Source organism: Acinonyx jubatus, chromosome B4 (genome assembly GCF_027475565.1).
Source record: "Acinonyx jubatus isolate Ajub_Pintada_27869175 chromosome B4, VMU_Ajub_asm_v1.0, whole genome shotgun sequence".
Lineage (NCBI taxonomy): Eukaryota > Metazoa > Chordata > Mammalia > Carnivora > Felidae > Acinonyx > Acinonyx jubatus.
This window is the reverse complement of record NC_069387.1, coordinates 24,809,485-24,824,630: the sequence shown is the minus strand read 5'-3', so window position 1 is coordinate 24,824,630 and position 15,146 is coordinate 24,809,485. Positions and strand designations below refer to the sequence as shown.

Genomic DNA, 15,146 nt, shown 5'->3' with positions numbered 1-15,146 from the left:
GGTAGCTACAAGATATATATGAAAGAGATTCTAAAATTTTACTGAAGGATGTAAAATAAGAACTGAATAAATGGAAAGATATGCCATGTATCTGGATAGCAAGGCTTTTTTAAATGTCAGCTTATAAATTAATATATATATTTAACACCGCTCCTGTCAGAATTCCAAAGGATTTTATTTTGTAACTGGATAAATTGATTGGCAAAACAAGTTGTTTAAAAAAGTAGTGAGGGGCAGAGCTTGATTTATAAATATTCTGTAAAGCAAAACCAATATTCTGTTGATTCTGGCATAGCACTACACTGTCAGAACAGAATAGAACCTGGAAATAGATTCAACTGTGTATCTACTGATTGAAAAAAACAGACGTGATCCACCTGGCATCTTGACCTCACTTCCAACTTCTATTCTTCCACTTCCTCGGGTACTCATACGTGGTTATAATCTTGATTTACTCCCCAAATCTCTAAATCAAGCATCTGACATTGCCCAGCTTTCCCACTTACTTGCTTTGGTATATCCATTCCAAAATATTGGCCTCATTATGAACCCCCATCCTTTGATTCTACCTTTTTTTTTTTTCCTATCAACAATTCCTTGTTGATCTCACTAGTTAAAAGCCCAATGACTGGTTTACTTTAGGAGATACACCCAAGCACGTTCGTTTCTATGCCCTCCCAAGAACATTTTAAAAATAAAGGAATTGAAGAACAAATCCTAATAGTAAAGGCACTGAAGCATATTTTCATATTTCTGCATTTATGTAAAATGGAGAAAAGCCAATGCCTTTAAAAGGAAAGAAAAAGGAAGTCTAGAGGAGCACCTGGGTGGCTTAGTCGGTTAAGCAGCCGACTTCACCTCAGGTCGTGATCTCGCGGTTCGTTGGGTTGGAGCCACAAAAGAGGCTCTTTGCTGACAGCTCAGAACCTGGAGCCTGCTTCAGATTCTGTGTCTCCCTCTCTCTCTGACCCTCCTCTCTCTTAAAAATAAATAAAACATTTTTAAAAATTAAAAAAAAAAAAAAAAAAGGAAGTGTAGAATACACAGGTGAAGACTATAATAAAGACCAGAGCCAATCTGCCTGGAGTCCAGAAAGCCCCAGGAAGCATCAGGTATAGCAGAGGTGAGAGGAAGAAGGGAGCCAAACATTACAAACAAGTGACCCTTTTGGTAATAGTTATGTCCCCTATCTTTATTGTGATAGTGATTATGCAAGTTTATGTATCTATTAAAACTCATCAAAATGTGATCCCCAAAATGGATGCTGTTCGTATTATGTGAAATATACTGTAAGATTTTAAAAATTGATTCAGAAACTTATCCAGAGAAATGAAACAAACACAGTTATTCACCATCCATTCAAGGGCCACTCATTGAATTAACTGCAATCCACAATGGACTTACAACGATTAAAAAAAAAATGAGGCAGAGTCCCAGACTGATGATATATGGAGTGATTTCTTTAGTTCACATTAAAAAGCAAAATTCAAGAATGTATGTAATATGCTACCCTTTGTGTAGGAGATGGGGAAAAAAGAATACTGCATAATTTTTATAAAAAGAAACAGGAGGAATAAACCAGAACTTAGTGATAATGACTACATACGAGGAGGGTGTGAGATCAGGATGGAATCAATAGGAATGGGAAAAAATCAAATAAATTAAAAGGAATGAAAAAAGTAAGCCCTTACATTAAACACAGATGAAAAAAAGCCATAAAATTGAATATAAATAGGAACAAAGGAACTTCTATCAAATAGATAACAAAACCATAAAGTATTCAAGTAATCTGAACACTTGATTATACATCTATAGTGAAATAACACCTAAGGACACAAAGAATGTAAATGAAGCTTTATATTCTTTAGCAGGTTTGTGATTAGTAGCTCTACTGGTATTGGAACCCAAATCATTTTTAAGAGTGATTTAATCATATTTCTATTAATATAAAGTGAGCTGTGAGAGGTAAAGTGAGAGGTAAGTGTAAATGGACCAGTTTATAAATGTACATCTATCTAGTACTACAAGGCTAGTGTTGCTTTACAGAAAACTTAGATGTCGGCTGTGTTTAACCTAAAATAGGTGGTGTGAGTGTGACGTGTGGGAATATTTAACTAGCTTAAAATTCCTAGCAAAGAAAATATGGCTAAAGGAACATGAATCTAAAAAGAACATATGTCTTGTGGCAGAAGCCTACGCTATTTCCTGACACAGCAAGGTGAATGCTCGGAGCTCCTGTGGTGTGTGTAGACGAGAGTGCCAGGACACATAGGATGTTGTGAGGCCTGAGGTGAGGCCTGCTGTCGCTATCTAGGCCTTCACAATAAAGGAACTCATAAGTATTCTCAACAGGCCCCTTAGCTGCATTTATCTACCTAGAAATCTACCTAGGTAGAAATTTATCCACCTAGAAATCATTATATCATTTATTTCCAGCTCACTGTTCTAGACTACTGTTTGCCTGTTTAAAAGACCACAGAGACAAAATGCTTTTAAAAGAAAAAAGGAAAACACACATATACACACACACACAGAATGAGAAACTGTAACTCTAAAAAAATAATTTTTTATTTATTTTTGAAAGAGTGAGACAGAGTGCAAGTGGAGGAGGGGCAGAGAGAGAAGGAGACACAGAATCTGAAGCAGGCTCCAGGCTCTGAGCAAGAGTTCAGCACAGAGCCTGATGCGGGGCTCAAACCCATGAACTGTGATATCATGACTTGAGCCGAAGTCGGACACTTAACCAACTGAGCCACCCAGGCGCCCCTAGAAAAATAATTTTTTTTAAAAAAAAATTTACAGTTTATTTATTTTTGAGACAGAGAGAGACAGAGCATGAACAGGGGAGGATCAGAGAGAGAGGGAGACACAAAATCCAAAGCAGGCTCCAGGCTCGAGCTGTCAGGACAGAGCCCGACGCAGGGCTCGAACTCACGGACTGCGAGATCATGACCTGAGCCGAAGTCGGCCGCTTAACCGACTGAGCCACCCAGACGCCCCGAGAAAAATAATTTTTAAATGAGTATGTCTTATTTTGTTTCAGAAAAAAATTTAAACCTCAAAAAGAAGTATTGTTTTCTGTGAATTATAAAAATTAAGAACAACAGAAAAACCGAGGCAGCTAGTAACCAGAATATGCTATAACAGCTAACACTTCTTGAAGCACACAGTGCCAAATATTCCCTAGCTCATTTAATGCTCACAACCCTACGAAGCTGTGGAGACTATTATCCCATTTTCAATATGAAGAAACTGAGACCCAAAAGATTAAGTAACTGGCCCAAGATCGTAACAGCCATAAGCTGGAATAAGAGACTACTCTGATGTCAAATGGCCACATTCTTAACCATTATGCCATACTGACTTCTAGGAAACCTACACTGAACAGGCAATTTCCCTTTTTAAAATTAAGTATTTCAGCGTGGAGAAATAAGATACAATCTTCCCAATTTTATGAATCTCACGACACATGAAGTTATCAGCAACAGAAACAATAGCCCAGTCTCACTATTAGTACATTAGAAAAAAGTCAGAAACTGGTGGATCCCAGGGAGAGCTTGGCCCATGGAAATCCAAGAGCTATGGCTTGGGGACAGTTGGGAGATCTGGGTGCTACTGGCCAAGGAGCTACGCATGAGTGGCCTCTACAGAAGGCTGAAGTGTGCAGGCCTTAAGAACTGGTGTGAAATGGGAGGTTTCCTCTAAACAGTTTGTCAGGACACACATTCAAAACATCAAAATAAAGCAAGGTGCCTGCAATTTCTTCTAAATAAATATATATTTTAAAATAAATTACATTTTTGTTACTTTACCTAAGAAATCAAAGAAACTAGTTTAAACCAAAGCATCAAACTGATTAGGCACCTGGACAGACAGAAAAAGCAACTACATAGATTCTGAAATAAGAAAACCAATTCTATTCACACTAATGGGGAAAAAAAAATCCTGAGAATAACTTTTAAGAAGGTTCAGGACATATGCAATGAAAACTGTAGAATTTCAAAACAGTAAAAAACCTGAATAGACAGATATCCCATGTCTCCTAATGGCAAGTCTTACCATTAATCAGTTTTCTCACAATAAATATAGAAATATGTGGTTCCAGTTAGATTCCCAGTTTAAAAAAAATGATAAAAATGACTAAATTTTTGGCTTAAAATGTTTTAATTATACAACATTTCAAACAAATTCAAAAGAGAAACCACTAATTGGGAAAAGACTTCAGCAATACATATTAATGGCAAAGGATTAGTATCCATATCACATTTTAGAAAAAAAACTTTATTAAAAAAAAGATCCACAAAAAAAAAAATGGGCAAAGGATAAAGTGATGTTTAAGACTCATATGTGAAATCAAATTGAAAAAGAGTGAGAAAGGACTCGCTTTACAGCCAAAAACACATTATAGAGCCACTAACATCAAAACTCAGGCCCCTGAGACAGTGGGATGAAACCTGCAGAGTCCTTTTAAGAATGTTTTTTAAAGTATAAAATGATATACATAGGATTAAAGAAAACCAACTACACTGAAATATGTAACTTTCCAAGGTTAAGAGACCCCCAAAACAGAAGGCCAAAGTAGATTCCTTACAGGAATTTCATCTAGGACAAACGTGGTAATTCAGCTCAGTAGGGAAAATAAAATTTAATGTGTAGTGTAGGCACACCAGCTATCCATATGGAGTAAGATGGCTCCCTATTTTGAGTCATAAGCAAAAATAATTCCAAGTTTTTAATAGTTCAAAATAAAACAATCTCAGAAGACACTAAGGAGACATCATGTACAACCTGAAAGTTGGGGAACCCAGAAGGTACAAAATATAAAAAAAATAACTTGTAAGAAAAATCATACCATCAAAGTGAAAAAACATAGGTCAGAAAAAATGTTTAAAACATACACATATGGGTTAAAATCTGTACTATACAAAGAGCTGATATCAGATAAGACCACAAAAACTGAACAGAAAAACTGGCAAAGAATATGAATAATCCTTTCAAAAGAAGGCCAACTACAAATGGCCCATACACATGAGAAAATGCTCTACAGAGATGCAAACTAAAATAAGTTACACCTTGCAAATACAAAGTAACCAAAATTAAAACTTGAGAACACTTCCTGCTGATGCTGGGAAATGCTAGTAGAAACGTTCATTGTTACAAATTTTTGGAAAGGCATCTATAAAATACATCAAACCTAAAAAATACACATTTTTGTTTGACCCATGGATCCAACTCTTAGATACATATCCCACAGAAACAACAAGATCTGTGGATAGGATATTTGTTGCAGTACCATCTGCAAGGGCAAAAAATGGAAACTATATAAACGCCCGTTTCTATGGGAGTGGTTCAATAGTGGTAATCCATACCACAGAATAGTAACATTGCACAATCACTAAAATAGAGGTTACATGCATATAAATTGGTTTGAAGTGATTTTCACGATGTACGGTTAGGTAAGAAAGGAAATAGGAGGAAATACACAGATGATACCATTTTTGTGTGACAATGTATATACATATTTTTGCATTGGAGGAGAGCTCGGAGGCATGGAGAAATGCAAAAAGGGTATATACATGCCAGGTAACACTGATTCCCTCAGGGGGGAGAGAGGTAAGTATTCATGTAAGTATCCATGTGACAGAGGAAACTAAATCAAAACACAGGAGACCTTAGAAACAAAGAAGTCCTTAAAATCACATGTATGAATGTAACTCATTTATATGTCTATATCTATAAAGAAATACATGAGAAAGTAACCTCACTAATACTAAGTTATTTAAGAGTAATGGTTCTTTAAGTGATAGTTTTACTTCTTTCTTCTCTATGCAAATAAATATCAACATATTGAACTCAAGTGTACAAAAAGCTCCTACTAATAAGAACACATACACTCATGTGGCATACATTTGGTTCCAAGAAAAAAGAAAATCCGACTCAAATTGGCTTAAAACACAAAAGGAATTTATTGACTCACATAAGTAAAAAGTCCAGAAGCAAATCTGATTTCAGGTCCAACTTGATCCAGAGGTTCCAAATTGCATCAGGGCTCCAACTTAGACTCCCTCTTATTTTCTTGGTACAGCCCTGAGGCTGACTCTTTTGTAGTAGAAAAAATTAGCTGCAGCAAGTTCAAAACATGAGTCTTTGCACCGCACTATCTCCAAGAAGGTATCTTCTTTCAGCAGGTCCTAAGGAAGCCTCAGCAAATATCTTGTATCTAAGTAGCCTGAGCTGGGTCAGGTGACTATCCCTGAACCATTTATTTTGGGGGGTGGGGGAAAAGGGAGAGTTAGTAGCACTGGTTAAAGATAACCAGGTCAACTCTAGCTGGAGCTGGGGGTGTGACAATCCCGTCTAAACCACATGCATGATGGGAGGAAGTGGGTTATCCAAAGAAGACATGGAAGTGAATGCTGGATCGGCATACATGAGCAAGGAATTAAAGAAAATACAAATATCCAATAAAATACTAAAAGTGCCCAATCTCACTAGTAATCAAAAAAATACAAATAAAATTAAATAATCTGTTGCTTATCAGGCTGATAATAAAAAAAAAAGTACTGTTTGTGTGTGAGAGAGGTGTGGGAGGGCAGGACTGACAATAGGTGCTCACACAACTGGAAATGTGTGTGTAACAAAACAGCTCTAAGAGGCACCCAAACTTTATATATACCACAACCAGAAACAACACCGATTCTTAAATATGAAACAGAAAGCTAATAACAATAGGAAAATTTAAAGCCCCATAACAGAAGTTGACTCCTTTTTTCCCCCTCCGAAGAGATGTTCCCATTTGGACGGGAAAAAAAGAGATCTGGGTAAATCTGTATTTATATTCCTTAGCTCCAAGTCTTGATTTAGCCTACTTCTTCTTATTCACTTCTTTCAACATTCTTAGACAAAACCCAGGATGGAATCTCTAGTTAATAACCCAAGGTGTGGCTGGGGTCAGAACTAGAATGTCTTCTGGAAACATTAAATGCTTTTATCCCTCTATCTAAACAGATAAAAAACTTCCGAAGTATGACTAGTGAAATGGAACCCAAGATACAGAAGCATAATATTTGAATACTGAGAAGACCTACAAATGAAAGGACCTAGAGGAATATACCAGTTTACTTGAAAATCAGAAAAACTATACAGTAAACTGTGTTTAAAGATACTATGTTGGGCGGGCGGTGGGTGGGGGGGTACCTGGATGGCTCAGTTATGGGTAAGCATCCGACACTCTTGATTTTGGCTCAGATCATGATCTCATGATTTATGAGATCAAGCCCCGTGTTGGGCTCTGCACTGACAGCACAAAGCACTTGGGATCCTCTCTATCCCTCGCCCCCCTCTGTCCCTCCCCCACTCATGCTCCCTCACTCTCTCATTCAAAATAAATAAAAAACATTAAAAAACATCTTTAAGGATATCATGGATATGAGGTAGGTCTGTGCCATCTCACAGACAGAAAAAGTAATGATATAAGGATTCTTTTATGAGCTATGGGGCCAGTCCCACACTTGTACAGAATCACATATACTTCTTGAGTATGAAAAGTACAATGAATCAAAATCAAGTTCAATGCCACTGCATTCAACTAGAAAGTCAACACCAAGTGTGAATCTGCAGATATGGCAACTAAGTACTCGAAATGAAAACACCCCCCCCCCCCCAGATTTCAATTTTGAGCAAAAGACTGTTCCCAGATTTAATTTCTTTTCTCAGGGCCAATTAAAAAGTTAAGGTCCCACATGTCCCCTGCCTTTGTATCTTTCCTAAACCAGGGATTTTCATTCAATCCTGAGAAGGCCAAAGAACTAAAAGACTACCCACTCTCCTACCTTAACTTTTAGGTCAAATGACTTACCTGGTTAGTTTATACCAATGGAATTTACTTAATAGAAGTAGTTCAGATTTTAAAAGTAAATAACAAAAGAATGATTTTTAAAAAATAGGGGAACTCCTTTAACCCTGCTGTGTTAAAACAAAAAGCTAGTAAACAGCCACACAAAAGGAACAGTGGTTAGGAGTATAGACATATAAAAAATGCCTTCACTGGAATCCAGCTCCATCACTGATTAAGCTATGTGATCTTTGGGGAGTTACCTAACATATCTAGGTTTCACTATCCTCATTTTTTAAATGGGCATAACAGGTGTACCAACCAATCTCTTAAGGTTGCTGTGAGGCTTAAGGAATTAATCCAGCACTAAGAACAGCACCTTGCACCAAGGAAGCTTTCAGTAAATGTTAACTATTATTCTCAACATAAATTAAATATTTATTTATTTGCTTAGATCTGTGTCAGCACTCCTAGAATCCCAAACACTGTATTCCAACTGTTCTAATTTGCATCATCTGCAAAAGGCACTTCTAAACTACTTCCAATGATGTGAAAATGAAGAACTGACAGAATCCTCAGCTATTTAAGTGGCCAATTTTAGATGCTATAACTACTTCACTTAGAAAATCTCCACCACTGGGGCGCCTAGGTGGCTCAGTCAGTTAAGCATTTGACTCTCGGTTTCAGCTCATGATCTCACAGCTCTGAGATCAAGCCCTGCATCCGACTCTGCACTGACAGCACAGAGGCTGTTTAGGATTCTTTTTTCTCCCTCTCCCTCTCTCTCTCTATGCCCCTCCCCACTCGCTCACTCTGAAAATAAATAAACACTGGAAAAAAAGAAAAAGAAAGCCTCCACTATGAAACAATAAGCTTGCAACAAAATAGTAAAGTGAAAGCCATATGACAGAATAGAATCTGAGTCAGACTACATTCAGATGTTCCTCAGCCAATGAAAGTAACAGGGAGATGTACAATACTTCCTTCGCAAATGCATCTAGGGAAAGCAGGCTATATTTATTTCAAAAACTACAAAAGGTTACAATATAGTTCTATCAAACAAAATTAGTGTTTAAAAGTAAGTGACTCATATGTATCCAAATTTTGACCAAATCAACAGGACAATCCAATACACAAAAAGATTATTATATAGCTCAAAGAGCAAAAAGCACAAAGAAATGAATGTCTTGTCAATACAAACACTACATAAATACACAAATCTACAGCTGTAATGTGACACAAATAAATCATAAGTACGTGTTAGCTACCTTTCTCCAACAGTAAAGGAGTAAATGTTTTATATTTAGTAAATACATATATAACGTATAAAACCTTTAATCACATGTAATGTAGTCTAAGAAGTGTGAACCAAGTAGAATGTAAGATTCTCTTACGTGAAGATGTACATTTTAGAGCCCAACTTGAAGTAAATCCACTATCACGAGTATTGCAAAAGTGACCCCCAAAAAGTATCACCTGCAACTCTATACAATTAGTATTTGTACCCAGAAATTAGTATCAGAAATCTTACTGAGGGGGTATCATGGTAACCTGCCTGAAAGGACAAATAACTTATTCAGGGGCATAAAACAGCAGATATCAATGTAAGTTAAATAACATACGAGTGAAAAAAAATATGCAATGTATAATAGCAAGAGGTTAGAAAACTGTATACTGTGGAAAAGATTTATTAGTCTGGACAAGTTGGTTTTGATAAACTATTGGCTACTTGTTACAGTAAATTACCAAGATTTTCATTGCAACAGTATTTTCCCACACACATCAAAATCTGGAAGCAATAGGTCTTTCTCAAATGGTCATTTAGTGTTTTTTTTTTTTCCCAACCCTCAACACACAGAAATAGGTTTTTGAATCAACTAGCCATTTAGGGGAGTCGTAAGATACAGATGTTCATAAACATTACACGAGCTACAATTGAGGTACCTGGACAAACACCATCAACATTTATGGAAAAAGGTGTTGGTTTTAAAAGTGGTTAAGTACTACATGAGTTACATAAACACACTATCCTCATCCTTCTGAAACCAAAATGGGGGAAAACCTTATTGCCATTTTGCCAAACACCACATAACTAAAAATGATGCACAAAGAGTCAGAATCCAATGTACATATCACAGAATTAAAACTCCAGTTAAGCAACTGAGCTACTCATTGAAGAAAATGTAAAAGTAAGACCAAACTTCTTAGCATATCAATGCTATTTCAGAAGCATCATCAGAACAAACAGAGATTTAATTATAAATTGGCCTGGACTGCATCCTCTAAAGAGAATTTTGCTTAGTACTAAAAGAGAATCTGTCTGCAAACATCCTACAAAAGCTGTGGAATCATGCTCTTTGTTATTCCTGAAAGGAAATTTGCCAGGTTTGATGATACCTGAATATCTCCTAGTAGTTCTAGGAGTTCTACACACCAATTAATTCAGTAATTGATAGAGGAGTATTTATGCAAAGAGGAGACCAAAAGTAGACCTTGTATCAACATATACTAAATAGGTGGATTTTTTTTTATCACATGATAAATGTAAATCATAAAATCAAATGTACTTATAAAAGTACACCTATTTTATGTTACATAAAAAACTGTAGACTGCAAACTGTGCATGCTTACCATAACATTTTACCTGGGAAAGCCGATGAGTGGGATTTCTTGCAAATATTTACTGCCATGATACAAAACAAATATGTGCAAACTGCAAGGTCCCTAAAATAGCAGTTAAAGAGTTTATATACAGAAAGATGTCACTATCTGATCAAATATGCAAGAGATGGGAGTTTCCCAGAGTTTATAACATAGAACAGTAACCACCACAGGCTCCGCCTCCAGGGCCTTCTTCCCTGTGTATCAGTTTGACTCCTTTATTCTGGTTCTCACTTTCCCACAGTCCAGGCGTCTGAATGATCTTTTCAACAAGTTCCTCAAAGGCACACTGTACACCATCACAGGTTTTTGCACTTGCCTCTGAAATCCGAGAAAAAAATGTCATAGTATATTCTTTTCTGGTCATATTCCTATGTTTTTCTGGGAAATTATTATGGCATAATATCAGCCGACAATATATAAAAAGACAAGTCATGAGCAATTTCTCCCCACGGGTTTAATATTCATGAATTTACCAACTCTCAAAGTTGAGCTATTTAAATTCTATCCATAACAACAGTAGTATGTAAGCCCAAAATTTTGTGACAGAATTGTACATTGTAAAACCCTACTCATATATGATGCCAAAGTTCCTCCTTAATTTTTCAGTTAGCTCTTAAAATCAGCCCCAAAGCAGATACTATTCCCATTTCAGAATAAGGAAACTTAGTCTCCAAGTTGAACCATCCGGTTGTTCTGTGCCTGCAACCAAGCAGCTATTGGCGGTTGGATAAATGACATACAACCATGGACGCCAGTCTCCTTTGACATTGATGCTCATGAAACTCATGTGCACATTTAGCCCTGCTCCCTTAGCCTACCTTTCCCTAGTAATTACCTTTTTTACTGTCTGATTGGACTCTCTTATTCCTTCATCATAAAACTCTTCTATTTCAGCTCATCACATAACTTTATGTTGAGAAAAATAAAAACAACCTGACAGGAGCTACTGATCATCCCACTAAGGGACGAACGAGCCTGCTTGCATTTGCAGCCTTGAGCTCTGCCTTCAGTCTTGTTACACTGGATGAAATGCTGTGCTGCCATCTAGGAGCAACCCCCTTTCTAGCTCCTGGGATCCCATCCTTTCTCATTCAATGAAAAATCATGTACCCCCACTACTGGATCACATCAGTCAGCTTAAAAGCCTACCAAAATTACTGTCCATCTTACTACCGACCAAGCAACCAACCACCCTGCCCTGCAGCCCACAAAGCCTTCCAGTAGCCACCCAGTTTCTCTACTCTATTTCAAAGCAAAATCGTCATCCGGAGTTACCTACATAAGCTGTTACCACTTTCTTACCTCACAATTTTTTTCAAACTACAGTCAACCCTTGAACAACACAAGTTTGAACTGTGCAGCTCCACTTGTACATGGATTTTGTTTTATAAATACAGTATAGTACTGTAAAGGTATTTTCCCTTATGATTTTCTTAGCAACATTTTCTTTTCTCTAGCTTACTTTATTGTAAGAACATAGTGTGTAATACACATAACAAACTACGTGTTAACTGACTGTCGATCAGGAAGGCTTCATTCAGGTCAACAGCAGGCTATTAGCAGTTCACTTAAGGGGGAGTCAAAAGTTATATGCAGAGTTTCAACGGCGTAGGAGGTTGGCATCCCTAACCCCACAATGTTCAAGGGTCAACTGTACTCTATCTAGGCTTTTGTTCTCACCACTCCATTGAAACTTTTAAAAAATACCAACACTCTATCTTGTCAGATCGAATATCCTTATCTTGACATCTTGCTGCAGTTGATACACCTGATCACTTTCTTCCTGTACTAAATACTTTGTCTGCTTTTGACTTTCAGGATGCTGAACACTCCTCCTCTCAAGGTTACATCATTCACAACCTGTTTGCTGACACTTCCTCTTTCTGCTGACCTCTAACTGCTGGGAGTACCCCAGGCTTCAATTTTCAGCCGTTTTCTATCCAGTTCTTCCTGTGATCACTACAATCCCATGACTTTATTATTTTTTAAGTTTTTAAGTTTATTTATTTATTTTGAGAGAGAGAGGGAGAGAGCGCACAAGCAGGGGAGGGGCAGAGAGAAAGGGAGAGAGAATTCCCAAGCAGGCGGAGCCCAACGCAGGGCTCAAACTCACGAACTGTGAGATCATAACCTGAGCTGAATTCAAGAGTCGGATGCTTGGGGTGCCTGGGTGGCTCAGTCAGTTAAGCATCTGACTTAGGCTCAGGTCATGATCTCGCGGTTTGTGAGTTCGAGCCCTGCATAGGGCTCTGCGCTGACAGTTCGGAGCCTGGAGCCTGCTTCGGATTCTGTGTCTCCTCTCTCTGCCCCTCCCCCACTTGTGCTCTGTCTCTATCAAAAATAAATAAACGTTTAAAAAAAATCTAAATAAATAAATAAATAAATATAAATAAACAAAAGAGTCGGATGCTCAACCAACTCAGCCACCCAGGCACTCCAGTTCCATGACTTTAAACACCAGCTAAATGCCAATGACCAGCATGTCCACTAGTTATCTGAAAAAACAGGCCATTCTTCTACTACGCAGATTTCTTGATTCCCTACTCACTTTCCCAAACCTGTTCTTATCTCAGTCTTTCACACATGGTTAACGGCAGCACAATCCACCTATCTGCTCATGCCAAAGACTCGACGTTATCCTTCATGGCTCTCTTTCCTTACCCTCCAGACCCAATCTATCTTTCTACACAGCCTACCACCTTTACCAACAAAATATCCTCTGGATCTGTCAAATTTCCACGACCCACAACGGCTCCCATATTCAAAGTCAACAGCATTATTCATCTGGGCCATTGTAAGAGAATGATGAGCCTCTTGCTTCTGTTCCTCATGGAACATTTTCTATACAAACAAGCCTTTTTAAAGAATATCAGATTACAGCACTACTCCCTTGCTTTTCACACTTGGAATAAAATCCACTTCCATACCTTATCCTATGATGCCCAAATGACCTCTATCTCATCTCCCTTCACCACCATCCTTTCCCCAACATATACCATTCCTTCAGCCCACAAGCTTTCTTCCTGCTCCTTACACACCTAAACTGGTTCCTACCTCAGGAAATATGTGCTATTGTCTCAGCCTGAGATGTTCTCCCTCTAGGTCTTCATATGATGGATTCTTGCTCAAATGGGACTATCTCAAAGTTTAACTTTCCCTAATTACCTCCTACCCCCATCATACTTCCTCCCCTTAGAATGTTTTATTTCCATCATAGTGCTGCTTACTTATTTGTCTATTTCCTCTACTAGAATGTAAGCTTCATGAGGGCAGGGAGTTTGTCCATTTTGCTCGTTATATATGTGTTCAATAAATGTTTATTGAACTAATATATCAAAATGAAGGACACCCAGCAAGTAAGCACAAGAGGTAGTATTCAATTCCTTTCTAAATTTCCCCATTACCTTCCATTTATACCACCCTGCTTCTATCTATATACGATGTTCTTCGTTTCCATTTCCTAATTCCTAAAAGGTTCTAACACAGTGGAATAGCTACATCAGTAATTCTTAAAGCTGCCTTCACACAGAATCAACTAGGGTGTCTATAAACATCTTCCAGGCCCAGTTTCAGACATGTGACAAGGCCCAGGAAACCTAAAATGTTAAAACCTCCACAGTGATATAGCCAGTCCACTTTTCCAGACAGGCGATCAACAAACTTTTTGCTGTAAATATTTTAGGCTTTGAATGCCATATGGTTTCTGTTGTAACTATTAAACCCTGCCTTGAAGCATGAACGCAGCGAAAGACAGCATGTAGATAACTGGGTAGGTATGGCTGTGTTCCAATACAAATGGTGGGGCCAGAGTTGGTCCATGCTGTAGTTTGTCAACCCCCATTCTACCAAGCTTCTCAAATATCAATTGCATACAAATGACATGAAGATCTTGTTAAAATGCAGTCTCTGATACAGAAAAGCTGGGCTGGGCCTGAAATGAAGCATTTCTAACAAATTTCCAGGTGGTGCCACTGCCACCAACACAAGCACCAGCAAGGTACAACCATGGCACTGGGCACCTGGCTTTACCGAATGCCATTATACCCGGAGACAACTGATCTGTGTCCTACATGACTTTACATAATGTGATCCTATCTTTTATACAGAAGGAAAAAAGAAACTGGCTCTGTAGTTAGATTTTATAGCACAAGAAAATGCTGAACTAAGTACATACATTTGACAGTCATAAAGAGAAAAAATGTAGCAGAAACTTCATTTTAAAATTCCTCATTAATAATGAAAGGATAAATGTTCATACACCTACCTATAAATAACATGGAATGCTTTCGGGCAAATTTTAGGCCTTCATTTCTATCGACTTCACGATTTTCCTAAAATATAAATGCAAAGATTAAGACAAGCTACTAAAATGTAGTCAAAATGCCAACTGTCGGACTTCTTACCTTATCAATTTTATTTCCAACTAGCATGTTTACTATGTCATTTCTCGTGCAGTAAGTTTCCAATTCATTCAACCAATTATCCAATTTAACAAAGGTGTCTCTTCTTGTGACATCATAAACTGAAATAAAAAGGCTCACTCATTAAATAAGCATTTAAAATAAGAAGCAATGACATTACATTTCTGATATGTGACTAAGAGCAATGTTATTATATAAGCAAGTCTGTTTTTAAGTCTTCAATTCTT

At 37.6% G+C, this 15,146-nt stretch overlaps 1 protein-coding gene across 1 annotated transcript in view; it reads right to left on the bottom strand.

Annotated features, from left to right (window-relative positions):
- Positions 1–8,830: 8,830 nt before the first annotated feature.
- The window catches only part of RAB18 (RAB18, member RAS oncogene family), a 36,940-nt gene continuing 30,624 nt past the window's right edge, over positions 8,831–15,146 (bottom strand). The window contains exons 5-7 of the mRNA XM_015070608.3: positions 14,902–15,020; positions 14,763–14,829; positions 8,831–10,816 (exon numbers count right to left, since the gene is read on the bottom strand). Coding sequence (XP_014926094.2) covers positions 10,641–10,816; positions 14,763–14,829; positions 14,902–15,020 — 362 coding nt within the window. The 3' untranslated portion in view covers positions 8,831–10,640. The remainder of the gene's footprint in view (positions 10,817–14,762; positions 14,830–14,901; positions 15,021–15,146) is intronic.